Source organism: Brachionichthys hirsutus, chromosome 8, assembly GCF_040956055.1.
Source record: "Brachionichthys hirsutus isolate HB-005 chromosome 8, CSIRO-AGI_Bhir_v1, whole genome shotgun sequence".
Classification (NCBI taxonomy): Eukaryota; Metazoa; Chordata; class Actinopteri; order Lophiiformes; family Brachionichthyidae; genus Brachionichthys; species Brachionichthys hirsutus.
In genome coordinates, this window is record NC_090904.1 from 7,504,905 (window position 1) to 7,522,057 (window position 17,153).

Here is a 17,153-nt window from a genome sequence, read left to right on the forward strand (position 1 = left end):
TTGTGAAAGTTAAACTTCCTCCCACCGCAGCAACTGTCAGTCATGACATTTGCTCAAAACGTCTTTATGAAGCAGATAACATCCTGCAGTCTGAACAGTGTCAAATAAATACCATTATAGCTATAGCACAATATATATAAACAAATAGGACCAAATATGTCAGCAACATGTTAACTATTTCCAGGTGGCATCAACAGTTGTTTCGTCATGTTTGCTAATTGCACTTATAAAGAAAACACAAAGTGACGAGGCGAAACGTTCGAGGACAATGGGCTTTAAAACATTCACAAAAAGAAACAATTCAATTTCAAACACACTGAAAATGCTGAATACTATTAACATCTGACTCAACAGAGATCTTTAAACAAGCCTCGCGTCCGTCTGTAACAGCTCTATCATGTCAAAACAGGAGTTGAACTAAATCTAGTGAAGACCCTGAATTTAATCCGTATTTTTGTTGAGAATTTCATTGTGAGAAAAGAAACGTAAACAGAAGAGAGGATCAAAACACTTGATCACAAAGACAGCTTGTTTTGGGGACGTCAGAAAGGCACCTTTAAATGAGAAGCGTGGAGTGTGTGGACTGGTGGTCGGAGAGGTGCCGGTTTGCCTCCCGAGCGTTGCCGAGGTTCCCTTGAGCACGGCGCCGAACCCCAGAAGTTGCTCCCTGGGTGCTACTTGCTTGCCCTCCCACTCCACCATCCATTAAATTCATTCATTCATCTCGCGACCGCTTTTCCGCTCTGCCTATGCCAGCTTGCTATGGGCAGGGGCGGGGCGCACCCCGGATGAGTCGCCAGCGCATCGCGGGGTCACACGGAGAGAGACAACCGTTCACAATGGACAATTTGGGGTAGACGATTCACTTAAATTGCATTTCCGGAGGTGGGAGGAACCCGGAGAAAACATACAAAGTCCACACAGACAGGATTTAAACCCGGTACCTCGTTGCTGTGCGGCCACAGCGCTAACCACTCCGCCACATCCATTAAATTGTGTGTGTAAATGTTGTATGCTTCTTATCCTGCTGGATTTTTAGCCAGTTGAAAGTTCTGGTTTTGTGTAAGTTACACACAATCTGATCTTTATGCTATTAAATAAAGAGATAAAACATTTGGATTCAAGTTGTGAAGAGTCAGAAACATGCACATCCAGTAAAAACACGGTATAAAACTTTAAATTAGTACGATTCTAGACAAAAAAAAGAATAAGTTAAGTACACAAATTGTTCAGCTAGGCCGATAAGAGATGAGTATTGAGCAAGCAGCAAGACACTCGTGCCCGATTTTCCTCTGGTTCAGTAAAAGTGGAGCAATCTGTGTGTGTGTGTGTGTGTGCGTGTGCGTGTGCGCGTGCACGGGCATCCGGTACCAGTCCTTGTTCAACAGAACGTTTGGCACTCTGAAACAAGTCTCTTGGCACATGAAGTTTGATATGTTGCGTTAGTGATTACAATATTCGGATGATCGGAGAGTGAAGGAACCAGGAGAACTGGGAACGCCACAGGCGCTCTGACGGACCGCTTTAATTGGCACGATATAGATTCACTGCAAAATAGAAAACAGAAGGAAATCTCGTGAAATGAAATGTCAGTTTCCACTTTATTAGTGCTACGGAGGGAAGCTGGCTGATGAAAGCTGCTTCAATGAAGCCAGACACTAGAGCCAGACACGGAGCAGCAAGCCGAGGACTTCCTGCAGTAAAGTTCGTTCACTTTCAGTTCAGAGATAAATGAATCACTAATTCTGCAGCCTCACTCTTAAATATAAGGAATTCATGAATGCTAATATGTCCCATGCGGTGTCAGATGTAGTGTTAGTGCATGCAAAGCTTCAAAGAGAGGCAAATCTCGTGGAAGTTCAGCTGAAGACGTTTTAAAAGCCCTGCAGAAGAAAACAAGGCCAGTGCTGACGGGTTGTGGGTTAACGTAAATCGCTACAGCGCCTAACTTACATTGAGGTTAGATGAGGCACCCTTGCCCTTTGTTTTGCCCTTGCCTCCCTTTGCTGAGGCGCTGGTGCGGCGTGCCTGTTCATGGTCAAACTCCAAGTCCTCCAACCGTTGAGTCAAGGCCAGTTTCTGCTGAATGGCCATACGCAGCAGAGCGTTCAGGGTCTTCCTCTCATCCTCAGCCGCAGCCAGCTGCCTCTGCATGTCGTCCAGCTGGGACACATACTCATCACACCTGAGCCAGAGAGAGAGAGAGAGAGAGAGAGATGAAGGGACAGCACAAAGGGAACACAGCAGTACACGATATGTCCACCAGGTGGAGCAATTCCCCTTCAACGCTGCTGCCGTCACGTGTTTTTTCCATTCTCCCCCAGCAAAATGTTCCAGATGGGACTAAGAGGTCTCTGCTCACCGACCTCGAGGATTACGTCAGACGTTTTCCCACAATGCATCGTGTTTCTCACAAATACATAAAACATTCATACCCAACCCCCCCCCCCCCAAAAAAAAGGACTAAAGTTGTACATTTTTCTCTTTCGTTGGACACTAATATAAAGAGGCAGCGTTTGAATGTGATGCATTCTCACGCGAGACAGGAACCACCTGCTCATCAGGATGCTGGGCCCAGCCGCGTCTGCTAGGACTAGCATGTAGCCCGGTGAGCATGTTCACACGCACCTTGTTGCAAACATGGCTCGAAGCGAGGAGAACATGGCGGCATCCTCCTTCAGAGCCTTGAGTTCGTTGCGCAGCTTCGTGATGGTCTCGGTCACGATGGCCTTCTCGCTGTCGTATTTGCTCTTCAGGTTGGCCAGAGCGACCTCAGCGGTCTGAAGGGGAACACATTTCACTGCTATTTATTTATAGCGGGGGCTGTTCTAAGCGGGGGGCAGGTTCCTCTTCCTCTGCACACAGCTTGCACACGCACACACACACACACACACACACACACACACACACAGAAGGCTCTTCTACCTGCTTGTTGGCCTTGAGCACCGCTCTGAGAGTGGCGATCTGTTCCCTTTTGGTGCTCAGCAGAGACTTCAGCTTGAGGATCTCCTCCATGCAATCCTTTCGGTCTTTGTCCGCCACTGAAGGCGGCTCCAGATTGGCGAGTCTCTGGCGGGACAGCTCCGTGGTGCGGTCCACTGCCTGCTGCAGGTGGCGGATCTGGTCTCTGATGATGGCCACTTGGTTATAGACGTTCATTGGCTCCGGTCTGTGTTCGGGGGTCGGCGCCGGGGTAACCGAGGCCCTGCCGGAGTCTGAATCCTTAAGTTCCGTCTCCGTGATCAATTCATTGGTGAGAAGTATGGAAGCCTGGTGCTCCTTTCCATCGTGCCCCCTCCTCACGATGGCCTTGCCTTTCTTGTAGTAGTCAAGCGTGACGCGGTTGGGGGTCTCGTTGTTGCACATGCACACATGGTTGTATAAATTAGCCAGCTCTTCGCTGAAGGCAACGAGCTCCTCCTGGGCCACGTTAAGGCTGCCCAGCGATTCTCCTGCGGCCTCGCTGACCAGGCGGAGCTCCTTCTCCAAGCGAGCCACTTCTGCTTTATCCCCTTGACTAGTCTTCTCCAGGGACGCCAACCTCGACCGGAGCTCCTGAACATCACTTTCCAGCCTCTCTCGCTCATCTTCATACCGGGTTCGACACTCCTCGTATCTCTCCCCGAGAGTCTTCAGCTCCTGCTTCAGCTCCCCAGCTTCAGACACGGCCACGGTGTATTTACATTTTAAAATCTCCGGCCCGTTGATGTCCAGCTCGTAGTAGTCGCCGTCATCGTGGCTGTCCCGGTCTTTTTCGCCGTCGAGGGCAGACTGGCGCTCCTTGCTGGCCTGCAGCGTCCTGATGGCGCCGAGGTTCTCCGTCAGCCTGCTGACGGTTTCCTTTTGCTCAGACACCGTCCCGTAGGCCTGCTCCAGCTGCTTCTGGCTCTCCTGAAGGGAGCTGATCAACGCCGCTTTCTCTCTCTCCACCTAGCAGATGAACGAAGGCGTTTTCAGTTCGGAGGCCACGTTCAAAAGGAACCGATCAATAAAGTTAAAAGATCAACTTTATCCACCGTGTTTAATAAAAATAATATACATATATGCAGTGGTCCCTCGCTATAACGCGGTTCATCTTTCACAGATTTTTTAATGCAATTTTGCATGTTTTTTTTGTTTTTTTTTTTACAGTGCTTGAACCATTGTGTTCTGCTGTAGCACGGCAACGTCCAATCAGGAGAGAATGGACCTTTCGACGGTAAAGATTAAGAGTGAACACAACTTATTATTGATACACACAAAACAGAACAGGCTGAACAAATCCAACAGCTACGTGTCTTTGGATATTTGGGGCTAATTTCCTGTTTTAACGCTGTTCGCTAGCTTACCAAACATCTGTCCTCTCACACAAACTCCGTGACGTTCAATTTTAACCCATAATCGATAAACCACTGGATGCATCGTTTAAACTAATACCAAAAAGCATCTCGTGGACTTCATACCTGCACAAGCTGCTGTTTAAGCTTCTGGATCTCGGAGATGTTGAGCTCGCTCAGCAGATCGTCCACCAGGCTCGGCGCCGGCTTGAAAGCGTCTCCTCTCTTGTTCGCAGCAACTCTCTTATCTTCATCGCCTTCGAATGTCTTGATCAAGCCATTTTCAAAGCTCCTGACCAGATCGTCACCGTCGGTCTCGGAGGCAGTGAAGGGCTCCTCGTGGAGTTTTAGGTTGTCAAAGGAGATGCTGAAGGCGCTGTTGTACACGGAACCGCCGATGGTCATGTAGTGGGAGAGCTCTTTGCGCAGCGTGGTCTTCTGCTCACGTTCCGTTTTAATGGTTTCCGACGCCTCCGTCAGCTGTCGTTCAGCGATCTCCCTCAAGCGCATGGCTTCCTCCAGCTGGCTGTGCAGGCACTGGGAGTCTTCCTCCAGACGGCGGATCTCATGTTTGAGACCTTCAAATTCCACCTGAGCAGACGATTAAACAAAATAACATGTTGATGTTGTGTATTTACAAAAATAACCAGCTTGCCTGTTAACCTTTTTTTTTTTTTTAACTTGATGTTAAATGCAGAAGTCTATAGAAAATAATTATTGAACGGGAAGAAAATTACGTTTAAAATCAGTAAAATTCAGAAAGTGCTGGAAAACAAATGTTTTCAATGTTTTCTTGGTGCCTTTAAATAAAAAAGTGTTTAGATTTTGGCACGAGGAGACTCATTTGACTTTTATTTGGGCTCAGGACATGTAATAAAGTCAGAACGACGTTCCCGGTTCTTGGCCTCACCTGGTTCTGTTTCAGCATGGACACTTGTTTCTGGAGAGAGATGTTTTCCTCCTCCAGCTCACTGTAGTCCTGCAGCAGGCGCGTCTCCCGTACCTTAGCTTCTCTGATGTCATCACGCAGCTGACTGCGCTGCAGCTCTGCCAACTCGCCGTTCTACACATTGGAGGAGAGGCAGCATGCCGTCCAGACACTCTTAAAGGGTATGACCTTGGAGGACCACTGTGTTGATGGGAGGACACCGACCCCCCCACCCACTGTGAGAAGAAGCCAGACTCTCCCACACTCACTATTATTGTTTTGATACTGATTAAATTGTGGGTTTGAAGGTTAAGTGTCCACAGCAGTCACAGGTTAAAATATTGGCTCTAATCTGATACGATCTGTTTTTTATAATAATATGACTTAATTAAAAGTTCAATGTGAAATTTAAGCAAGATTATGACATTTAAAAGTCTTTATAAATTAAGAAATTATTCAAACTAGAATGACTGATTTAAGATTCAAATGAGCTCATTGCATTTTTTCATTTTTAGCACCTCTCTCATCTCCACGGTGACGGACGCCAGACGCTCGTTTTCGGCCCGCACGCTGGTGGAGGCGGCTTTGGCCTGCCGGAGTTCGCTCTGCAGCTCCAGGACTCTCTGCTGGTAGAGCGCCTCCTTACTGGCCGATTCCAGGATCAGCGACTCTTCCCTGCTTTCCCCGTCCGCTGCCACCTTCTTGTGGGTCGAGTACGCGTGTCCAAAGGCCTGTGGACAAAACACGCATCAGGACAAATGATGAAATACCGACGCTATTAAAGAGCTGCAACCCGCCTCTCCTCCGGCATTTAACACCATCTTTTCTTCCTAAATACTTTCCATTCTAGCTAATTGGTATGTGTGACGAGCAGTGGCTGGATGTGCCGTGAATTGATCTGCGGCTTAAAGCGGGTCCCGATAGATGATTTGCTTTTCTCCCTTCGCCCATTGTGATTCGACTAAAGAAGAGAAGCGGCAGTCAGAATCACGAGTCGTTTAGTAACTGGTCTTCAATCGGCATGCTGGAATAATAAAAGTCACCACTGAAAACAAAATGATATGACAGACGTTTAGTGCCACACATTAATGCATCACCTTTACGTGGCTCTAACCTTTGGAGACAGACCTGTGAACAGCTTCTTGATTATTTCACCACTTTATGGATTCACAATGTCAGCAGCAGCGATTTTATTAAAAGATTAATTATTATTTTGGTCATTTCTCAAATAAAAAGTCATTCGCTGTTTTGGGTGCATTCAACATGAGGATTTGAGACTTTTCTTTGTCATATTAATAGTAAGATATTTAACATTTTGTGTCTGGAATACTCAAGGTGCGAGCCGTGTCCGTAACGCGGGGCGGCCGGGAAAAGAGAATTAACCATTTCAATGCGTTGTGACATTTCAAAGACCAAACAATAAACAAACTTAGTCAATTTAGGATTGATTATTTGTTGATAAGGATTTTTCCAATTGATCCGAGGATTACATTCAATCGGTGCGAACGGAAGCAGCGCGTAGTCGGGCTTGGGGATTAATCAGAACTCTATTCTTAGCTAAGAGGCCAATTGTTTAAGGTGAAATATGAAATATCACAAGACACCAAATGATTAAGGATGAGTGATGAAGACAAAGCTGCTTTACATCCTTCCTCTGGAGGATGATGAGCAGGCATCAAAGGAAACGCAGATCTCAGTGGCTGACTATCTCTCTTGTGATTGGCCGAGCCCCCCCCCCCATTATCGATAGTTCATACCCATTCACGACGGTTCTGATTATAGACGGCCTGATTCTGACTGGAGTTTAGAACAGCTGGGAAGTTAAAACAAATGAAGGTGCTGCAGACATAATACTTATAACTCCGAGCACTCTCCTAAAGTGTCTCGGACCGGAGGATGGTTCACCTCCTTCAGCTGATCCAGCTCATGCCGGACCGTCTCATGCTCCGTCTCCAGCTCGTCGAACCGCCGCTTGAGCTGCTGCTTCTCCTCCAGCACGGCCAGCCCGTACTCGGCCGCTTGGATCTTCTCGCGGGTCGTGTCGCGGAGTTCCCGGGCGAGGCGTTCGACCTCGGCTCGAAGCCACTGCGGCCCGGCCTCGGTGACCAGCTCGGCGTCGGTGTAGTCCTGCTCCTCCATGGACACTCGCTAACGGGACCAACCCTGGCTAATAGGAGCAGCACGGAGAACCACCGGAACCCACAAGTCGCCGTCGTCTTTGTTTGAATGGCATTGTTGGGGCTCAAATATGCTATAATTTCATTTGGACTTGGACATAGTTCGTTAATAATGGCGAACTAAAGCGATACTTTTAGCATGCTTTTTTTCAGCCCCTTACAGAAGCTGTCATAGGAAACTTCGGTTGAGAACGTCGCCTAAAAAAAAAAAACTCTTGGATGACGTTCGCGCGTGTGCTACTACGAAGGGAAATGTAGTTTTTAAATACTAGTCCGGTTTCCTGACAGCGCTGTACCTTAGCCGTCAATTTGACGCCAAGTACCAGAATGCCTTGCGTGGGTATGGGCGGAATTCGGGAAGTTTCCGAAACTTTCATTGCTGCCATCTAGAGTACATATTGTGAAACTGCAACCATCCGGATGTAAAAAGATCTGTTACAAATACACACCTCTGATTCACTTTTACTTCTCATGGTTGTGTCAGGACCCGAACTAGGACTTGAACCCAGAAGCACGACTCCGAAAGGAAACTTCAATTCAATAATCTTTAATAACAAAGTATCAACAGAAATCACGCTCACAGAGGAATATAACTACGACAAAGAACAAAGTATCAAAGAACCAAAATCTGACTGGGCATGGCCTGGGCATGGACTGGGCATGGACTGGGCATGGACTGGGCATGGGCTGACGCTGGTTCAAACACTCGAGACAAACTGGCACAGAACAAAAGCAGACACAAACAATGAGGTTGGGGAACACGGGTGGAGCCATTCGGGGTGGATTTAACAATCACACAAAGGAGGAAGTAAAGATTTGAAAGGAGAGAGAGGAAGGATGAATGCCAAAATAAAACAGGAAGTGGGAGGAGACAATAACTAAACTTAACCCAGCAAGATTTTCTGGACATGACAGGTGGTGTATAAAGATACCAAGAACAATTTAGAACCTTTTAGGTGATGATCCAGATCACCATGTGGATGGTGTAAATCCAATTAGGAGGGGAATGAGCTGCTTGTTGGAGGTCTGCGCTCTCTGAGGGCTTTTCTAGTTCTGTGTATGGTACCAGCAAGTGTTCAGTTCAAAATGTTATTAAAATATGGATGATGGATGATCCTAAATCTGATTTACCATGAGAGTAACATCAATACATCCCACGTCCACTGGCAAAAGGGACTCGCAGTCAATGTGTGAAAGTGCTCTACTTGCATCTTTGGTGTTCCCACTTCACTCTGTTAGCCATCTTGTTTTTATTTTTAACTCAGCTGCCTTTTCTCAGCGGTGGTTGTCACATCCAGCAGCTAAAATATTCATTCATACTCCTGTTACGCACCAAAAACCGAAACACATCCGTATCAAACGTTGTGGTAGTAAAATACCAAATGTCTCTTCAACACCAAATAACAGTAGAGGAGAGCGTGATATTTAAAGCTTTGTCCCAGCTGCTGCACAGAGCGTAGCTGACCTGTTTAAGATGCATTAATATTGGACATGACGCATGACAGAACTGCACCAAAGCCAAGAAATTATTTATACGGACTCCTAGCAACTCGCATGCTCAGTTTGAAGTAGATCAGTCTAGTATTAAGTCATTTAATCCCCGTCTGACCGACAGACAGACGGGGATTCCTCACGGTTTATTTTGGTTCAATATTTTAAAATCAGACATTCTTTTTAAACTTTACAAACACTGTATAAAACATTATACATGTTACATGTTCATGCAAAATAATTTATATTTTGTCAAGGTAAAAGTTTGTTTTTAGCATTTTCTATTTCTATTTACATCAACTCTCTTAATCTTCATGATTTTTGTGAAAGCAATGATAATATCAGTTTTTATTTTTGCATATTTCCTGTCAAACCTGCCATCCCATACTTGGACAATGGACATGCAAAACTGCCTGAATGTCAGAAGAGGTACACTATTGGGTTATACTTTGTGTCAACAATTTATTGATAACTTTGAAAATGTATTCACCACAACCAAATCTGTTGAAGTCATTTAATGATTGCTTCATCAATGCACAACCACCTCTGAATAATTGATTTCTGGTCAGTCACGTTCTTATATATCATTATTAACGATTCGCAATCACCCACTGGACTGAAAAATCGCGTTGTCGCTAATTAATAATTACCAGCATTCGCCAGAGTTTGAAATCTAATTACAAATCCGGATCCACATTCAAGTACAGATTTTTGTTTGTGCATGCGTTTGTGTCTGTGTGCAAAAACAAATAACAAAAGACAACAGGAAACACTCAAAGTCAAATGCAGAGGGCTTTAATTGCATGAAAGTAAGATACATAGAAAATTTCAAGTAACAAAGAAAGTTGTTTGATCTTGGTTCACAAGTCCGATGTAACTTTACCCCCCCCACGTCACCGTCAGCACTATTCTCCATTCTGCAGCACTTAAAGGACCTCATGCAGTAAATCACGGTGCTGCTGACCCATTTATGATTGTTGTCGCATTGCTGGTATCTTTCAACAGTTAAACAACTACACAAATGAACATTGATGTGTGTCGGTTGATGGAAAATGTTAAATCAAGGATGAAAGAATAGCGTGCTGAAGAGAACTGGTGCGACCTTTCAGACCACAGTAGTTTGACTTGTCTGAGGATCTGATGTGGGGTTCACAGAGTGACTTCTCTTCATGACCTACCTACATTTGTTTTTGTTGTTTTTTGTTGTTGTTTTTTTTCTTTCTGCGCTACCTTCTACATAAAACAGCTTCTGTCTTCCACTACTGTCACAATAAACACATACTTTAAAATGATGCCCCACCCCGTTGCCTGGGAGCTCCATCGGAATACAAAAACGTTTCACGCATCACACAGATGTGAAATAATGTTCTGTGTGGTATCCACCAATGACGAATGATGACGTCAGCTGCTTCAATCACAAGACTATGAGGATGTGTGTGTTTGAAAACGTGTGTGTTTGTGTGCAATGTGATGATGGATGCATGAAAGAAAGGTAAATGTGGATCTCTACTTCAAAGTGTACGGCACAGAATCACAATACTTCAGTTCACATTTAGGGGCATTCACGGTGAAGGAATTTAAAGAGCTGGGAGTCACGTGAATCAAAAACACACTTGACTGTTTCTCTTCACCTGCAGGAAGGTGATCAGACAGACGGGTGGGGCAGGGGAAGAGTTACTTGGCGTTGGTAGAGCTGCTGAGCATCTTGCGGACAGCCTGGGCGATGGCGTCACGGTCGATGCCGTAGATCTTGAGCAGCTCGTGGGGTTTCCCGCCGCGGGGAAGGTGAGACACAGCCATGCGATGCATGTTGATCCCGGACTCGTTGACCATAGCCGAGGACACCGCCTCGCCGAGGCCACCTGTGGAATTGATCCGACGAGAGACGTAAGGGAGAGGAAGTGTACAGATCCTTCACTCGAAGTAAAAACAGCACTTTCACACTTGAAAATACGTATTCACTTAAAAGTACTTATTATGTAGAAAAATGTTCCACTTTTTCTGGATCAATATTTGTACTGACATCCAGTAAGATATGTCGAGTCTTGCTGCTGCAGTAAGTGCTTCATGTCCTGAGAGAAGCATTTATTGCTCTCACAAAGCAGCCCCCTTTTCAGCATTATGACAATGCAGTTTATGGATGAAACTGTTCTAGCGGGTGGGATTAGGGGGCTTCATTGCTAGAAATAGAATAGAATATTCACAGCATATAATCCCGAATGGTTGCATTTTCGTTTTCTCAGAATGTGGGTCGTGTATCTACAGAGGGAGTACGTTCTCCTCCACACGGTCCACCATGTTTCTGTTATAGCGGCCATGATGGGGGGGGAGGGGGAGACGAGTCCTCATTTGGTTCCTATGTGCTGGATGTTACTAAATGTTCCACTCAATGCATGACTGCTTCAATGCAGATGCATGCAGGGACATTAGACTAGAGCGTAAAAGGGAATATAAATAGCTACGGCTTTAGGGAGGGGTCCACGAAGAATTACTATGTAAAGGGTACATTATTTAACAAAGTACATGTACAATAAATAGAGAGGAGATGAAAACATGTGCCCTTTACCACCATACCAACATCAGACTGATTATCATTGCCACATATCCTTTGTCTAGTCCAGTCCACGCCATCATGCATTTCTTTCTCTTAACAGGCACACGGAATGGCTGCCTGTGCTATCTAGGTCACAGAGAGCCCGGTGGGCACATGCTCAGTTAAAGAAATCTGACAGCGCGCCCCTCTCTGGCTCTCCCGCTTACAAAATGCACCACAATGCTAATACCTCGCCTGCAATGAGGGAGAACAACAGTCAAAACCTCTCAGCCAATCGGCAAATGCCACCACATCTTATCTCTGTCGCTGAGCACCAGAGGATATACGGACCAATGACAGAACTCCGGCCAGTTTGTTGCTGCTAGGTTGGTGCCATGCAATATTCAGGAGATGAACAGGGAACCCACCTTCGCAGTAGTGGTCCTCCACCGTGACGACTCGTCCCCGGGTGGCACGAGTGTGATCGATGATGGTTTTGACATCCAGTGGTTTGATTGTGAAGGGATCAATAACCCTGACAGAGACGCGTTCTGGAAATTCAGTAGATTCAGTAGAGCATTCAGACATTTGAAATTACAGTATACTATTGATGACACTCTGTCAAATGACATAATGGCTCTTAAGGTAGGCTCGTGTTGTGGTGAAGGCTGGACACAAAATTGAGTCTGGGCCCTTATAGACTGTGAGCTCAGATGTTGAAGATGTTATAATTCAGAGCAACTTTGCAATGTATGTATTGGAAAACACGGTGCCAAAGAGAATTTTGAGATGCATCTACCATGGGAATATGTATCTTTCTACCTCATCCAAAAACATGTTTGCTGGGAATGTCTTAAAAGACATTTTAAAATCATCTGCTGGTGTCATCCATCCTTTTCCAGAGGTTTTATCTCATTAAATGTAGCATGCACCAAAGGAACGTAGCATTCCATCCTCCTTAGCAGAGTGAAATGCACCACACCTTTTTTTAGATGTTCAGCTGCAGCCAGGGCCTCATGCAAGGTGACCCCGGCTGCAACCACAGTCACCTGGTCCTCTTTGCTCTGGTACACCACCTGGCAAAGGGAAGTGCATTACGTTTGTTAGGTTACAGTGTTGACAGTGACTGTTGTGTTCATTGTGCAGCAATGTTGCCTTCTCCCTAACACACTGTCTTAACTAGCACAAAGGCTGCCTCACCTTAGCCTGACCAACATGGAAGTCCTCGTTGCTGTTGTAGATGATGGCGCTGTCTTGGCGACCGGTTCGGATGTAGCAAACGCCCTTATTAAAGGGAAATGTGACCGTTAGCAGAAAGCAAATGTGCTTAAAAGTAAAAGTTCCACTGAAGCCAGAGCCGTGCTTCCCACGTCCACGCACTGTTACCTTTGTAGTCGCAGCTAGTTCCACAGCCTTCTCTGTAGACACCCCATCACTAGGATAGAAAATGGTTGCTGCGGGAAGGGCCCTGAACATAGCCATGTCCTCTAGGCCCATCAGGGCGGGCCCTTCCTCTCCTGTAATGTAACATTTACAGATGATTGCATTTAGAAGACGCTCACAGCATATTGTCGGGTCAGGTGAGCTGATGCAAGCAGATCCACAGACATATTTGCATGCAGTGTACCTGCACACTAGAGGGACAACTGGTTCCCTGCTGACAGCATCCAGGGCAGACACGAGGGGAGAGAGGGGGGTGGGGGGGTGAGGACTGGCTATAAGGTCAAAGGGGTTAAACCATAGTGAAAACACACAATTAGAGGAAAGGAAAATAAGGATTGCAACAACTTCAAACACCAACATCAGTCTGTTCTATATTAGAGGGGAGGAACTATGAACATTGTCTAAGAAAAAGGGATTCAGTGAAATGTAGTGTGAGGGGGATAAAAGGTGAATTCTTAAAAGGTGAACTGTATGTGAGAGGGATTGTGGGTCTCATAGCTAATCAGCGTCACTTCACTGACCAGTGGACAGCCCACAGTGGGAGCCACACAGGTTGATGTTGCTTTCTGAGATGGCTGCCATGCGGAGCTGGTCATAGGCACGGGTGAAAAAGGAAGCGAGCGTGCTGGCAAACACAACGTTCCTTTCCCGGGCAGCACATCCCATGGCTACACTGACCTGGAAAGAATTGATAGTTTTTGTGAGCACAAATGAGATAGCCCATTGACATGTATCGCAAATGATTGGATCCCAAATGATCACGATATTTCATCTATAAATATTTACTTCTTTTTTTTTAATGCAATTGGATCTTTCTAGTTTTCAACTACTGCCTTTTCTCATGCTTTCAGCCAGATGGTCCCACCCGCTGTGTCGATGAATATTTGATTTCTGCACACACTTGTCATGACTGCTTAACATCACGCACATGTCTGACCTACATTGGGGTTAGAGCCTGCTGGATAGTAACTGAAATTAATGTCTGATCGCCTTGATCCAATTTGTCAATACAAGCCTGGATAAAAAATAATGACAGTGGCTAGGGAGCATGATGTCTGTCAGTCAGCTGCATCCCTGTCAGCCATAAGAAGTCTCATGGTTTATTCCCTTCCCCCCCCTCCACCCTTACATTACATACAGTCAGTCATGTATAATTAAATGGGTCAGGATCAGACACGCAGCTGTGAGATTCAGGAAAGAGCCATTTCCTCTACATCTTCAATGCATGAGCGCTTTAAGTTTTGCTTGTGTTTGTGATCAACTTCATTAAATAACAGCTATAAGCAAAATATAGATGTCCTTAGCAAATGTATACGTCTCACAATGTATTTTTCCGAGCACGTTGAAATAAACTGTAACAATCTGTCGCTCATGAGGGGGTCATACCATGTTCTGCTGAGCGATGTAACACTCCACGTAGCGGTTAGGGTGCTCGTTCTTGAAGACCTCTGAGTGGGTGAGGTTGTTCGTGTCTCCATCAAGTGCCACGACGCGCTCGTTGTAGCGGCCCAACTTAGCCAATGCCATCCCGTAGGCTTTCCGTGTGGAAATCTAGAAAGAAAGAAAACTCATGGAGCAAAATGATTTTGGATGACGAAGATCTGAATGAAGTCTAAGGTCGCATTCGGGTGACAAACCTTGTCTCCGGCCTTGTAGCTGGGTGCGCTCGGCATCCTGATGTTCCTCAGGCTTACTGGCGGGGCGTCCTCCACGGGGGCAGGGGGGTACAGGTGTTTGCTGCTGGTCATGACGCGGCTCTGCAGCTCCTTCATGACCATCTCAGCCATGTCTTTGGGCAGTGGTTTAGCGTGCCACCCGAGCTTATCTTCTGCAGCTGAAACCACATGAAGCAATAACATTCCTAAGTGGTGCACACCAGTAAGCTGTATCGGCAGATGAGGAGTGGCGAGATGAGGAGTTACCTGGAATGCCTTTTCCCTTGATGGTTTTAGCAATGATGGCAGTCGGTTGATGGCGTGCGTGGCTCAGAGCCTTACACAGCTCCTCCACGCTATGTCCATCCACAATGATTGCATGCCAGCTACACACAGACACGTCGAAATGCACCGTGAGACTTACTTTGACAGCTATGAACAGGTGTCAGGTATTTAATATTGCTATTTGTGTTATTATCACCTACTGTTTAAACCTCCAAGACACACAGAACGGCACTTTGACTCGATCAGCTCATCTGTCACATGAAATTAGGTTTTTTGGCGCTCTTACCCAAAAGCTTCACAGCGTTTCTGATATTTCTCCACATGATGCTGCAGGGGCGCAGGGTCGGTCTGACCAAGACGGTTGATGTCCATGATGGCCACCAGGTTATCAAGCTGATAGTAGGAGGCAAACGACATGGCCTCCCAGACAGCACCCTCTGACATCTCACCGTCACCCATCACACAGTAGACGCGATAACTAAGGGCAGAACAGGGTGAGATGACGATCCAGTTTAGTGTTAGACACATTTTACATCAAGGCATGCTTCATAAATCAAAAATGCCCTTTGTATTAGGTGATCCATTCACTATATATATATATATTTATTATTATTTATTTTTTTGCCAATCACAAAGGAAAATTAATCAATTTGTGATGATCCACAAAAACTACAGCCTTGTAATCAATATGTGGCTGCATATGGAATTTAGTTCTGCTTGGATGGTAAAAATAACTGAGATGTGACTGCTGGGTCTGTGATTATTAGAGCAGAAGAATCGCGTGAGCAGAACATGTAGCTGCGGCGCACCCCCACAGGATCTGGAAAAGCCTCATCGCTGAGCTCTTGAAGGGAGAATGATGCCACAGACGTAAAGATCAATGAAACGCCATCAAACACTTTCATGAAATGTTATCAGTCTGTATGTTTAAAAAATGACCTGGATTTGTCAAAGTATTTCCCAGTGTAAGCCATTCCACAGGCCACCCCGAGACCCTGGCCCAAAGATCCAGTGGCTAGATCTGCAAATTGCTGCCTCTGAAAAGCACACAATGATGTTTTATTTAAAAAAAAAAAAGAATCGGTATAATAATTGTGTTCAATGGTGAGGGCCGGTGCATGTGAAGCTTACAGAAGTTGGGTGGCCCTCCAGGGTGGAGTCAGTGTGGCACAGGCTGAGCAACTCGCTCTCCTTGAGGAATCCCGCTTCAACCCACATGGAGTACAGGGCCGGAGCGGCGTGACCCTGTCAGGGAAAAGCAAGTCAAAGTCATTGTTTTATGTGGAACCCAGCTGGACCGACAAAAATATGCACCAAGCGCCTGCTGTCAGTGACCGACGCTCACCTTGGACAGGACGATGCGATCATTGTTGAAGTTCCGCGGGTCATCGTAGCGGTACTTCATGGTGTGGAAGAAAAGGACCGACATGATTTCTGCCACACTGCAGCATGATGTTGGGTATCTGCCCGACAGAGACGGCACACGTTCACACAGGAACTCAAATCTGTCTGCAACCTACCATCCACCTAGCACACACAGCATAGTCTATTGTGTCTGCTGTACTACATTGGGGCATATTATATATTATCTGTCCAAATTCATAAATTACATACACATTTTTACTTTAACATAACTGAAAATATAACATTTTAATCATACATATTCAGTTCCCAGAATGTGAAAAAAGGATAATGTGAAAAAAATGCAGTTATTTTTTTATTGTTTGCTGCAATCAACATTTCTAAATTGTCATTTTCATCAGACTCAGAAGAAGAAAAAATAAATGAACTGAAATTTCTTCAAAATGGAGTATATTTTTTTTATTCAAAAAGATTATCTGAAACAGACACAATTTATTGTGTAAAGCAAATATTTTCATTTCATTCATTTAATTACTAAGAAAATATTGAAATAGCACAAATTCTCAAATATCCGCAGTGGATGTTTCAGTCGACCAGTCGAGAACAAAGGCAGAACAGATGCACCCTTGCATCGGTGATAGAGTTCATGGATTCCACATGATTCGTGTAGCTCAATGATGTTGGAGTTAAATTAATGCATACTCATTGAATTTGCATTACATATTTTAACACACTCAGATTTGTTTGTTTGTTTGTTTTTTCATCTCTGAGAGTCAGCAAAGGCGACTCACCCACTGCCTGCTGCAGTTGTAGCTTTGATGGAGTAGATGCGCAGGCGGTTGGCGATGTTCCTCAACGCCTGCACGGTCTGCTGGTCAGGTTTGTGGTAATCCTCCATGAAGGAAAAATGTCAAGTTCCTCAGCACCAAAAAAAAAGGGAGTAATCAAGATTGTCTGTTGCGT

The 17,153-nt window shown here is 45.4% G+C and overlaps 2 protein-coding genes across 2 annotated transcripts; both read right to left on the reverse strand.

Moving 5' to 3' along the window:
* Positions 1-1,944: 1,944 nt before the first annotated feature.
* LOC137898086 (protein bicaudal D homolog 2-like) lies at positions 1,945-7,383 on the reverse strand. Its single transcript, XM_068742081.1, has 7 exons — positions 7,150-7,383; positions 5,763-5,975; positions 5,227-5,379; positions 4,443-4,907; positions 2,926-3,930; positions 2,629-2,780; positions 1,945-2,185 (listed from the first exon to the last, which is right to left on the reverse strand). Exons 1-7 carry the CDS (start codon positions 7,381-7,383, stop codon positions 1,945-1,947), a joined length of 2,463 nt encoding a protein of 820 aa, XP_068598182.1.
* Positions 7,384-10,586: 3,203 nt separating this feature from the next.
* On the reverse strand, positions 10,587-17,153 carry LOC137898383 (transketolase-like). The gene is made up of 14 exons (XM_068742416.1): positions 16,982-17,153; positions 16,174-16,291; positions 15,960-16,073; positions 15,768-15,865; positions 15,115-15,306; positions 14,811-14,929; positions 14,526-14,722; positions 14,275-14,439; positions 13,410-13,566; positions 12,832-12,962; positions 12,646-12,729; positions 12,428-12,521; positions 11,874-11,996; positions 10,587-10,774 (listed from the first exon to the last, which is right to left on the reverse strand). The coding sequence occupies exons 1-14, from the start codon at positions 17,086-17,088 to the stop codon at positions 10,587-10,589; spliced, it is 1,887 nt and encodes a 628-aa protein (XP_068598517.1). The 5' UTR covers positions 17,089-17,153.

Coding starts and splice junctions, on each gene's coding strand:
- LOC137898086 (XM_068742081.1), bottom strand. CDS start 7,383: ATGGAGGAGCAGGACTACACCGACGCCGAGCTGGTCACCGAGGCCGGG. Junction 5,380..5,762: donor TCACCGTGGAGATGAGAGAG/GTGCTAAAAATG, acceptor TCCAATGTGTAG/AACGGCGAGTTGGCAGAGCT. Junction 3,931..4,442: donor TTAAACAGCAGCTTGTGCAG/GTATGAAGTCCA, acceptor TTCATCTGCTAG/GTGGAGAGAGAGAAAGCGGC.
- LOC137898383 (XM_068742416.1), bottom strand. CDS start 17,088: ATGGAGGATTACCACAAACCTGACCAGCAGACCGTGCAGGCGTTGAGG. Junction 16,292..16,981: donor ACAACTGCAGCAGGCAGTGG/GTGAGTCGCCTT, acceptor TCTGTCGGGCAG/ATACCCAACATCATGCTGCA. Junction 14,723..14,810: donor CAAGGGAAAAGGCATTCCAG/GTAACTCCTCAT, acceptor ATGTGGTTTCAG/CTGCAGAAGATAAGCTCGGG.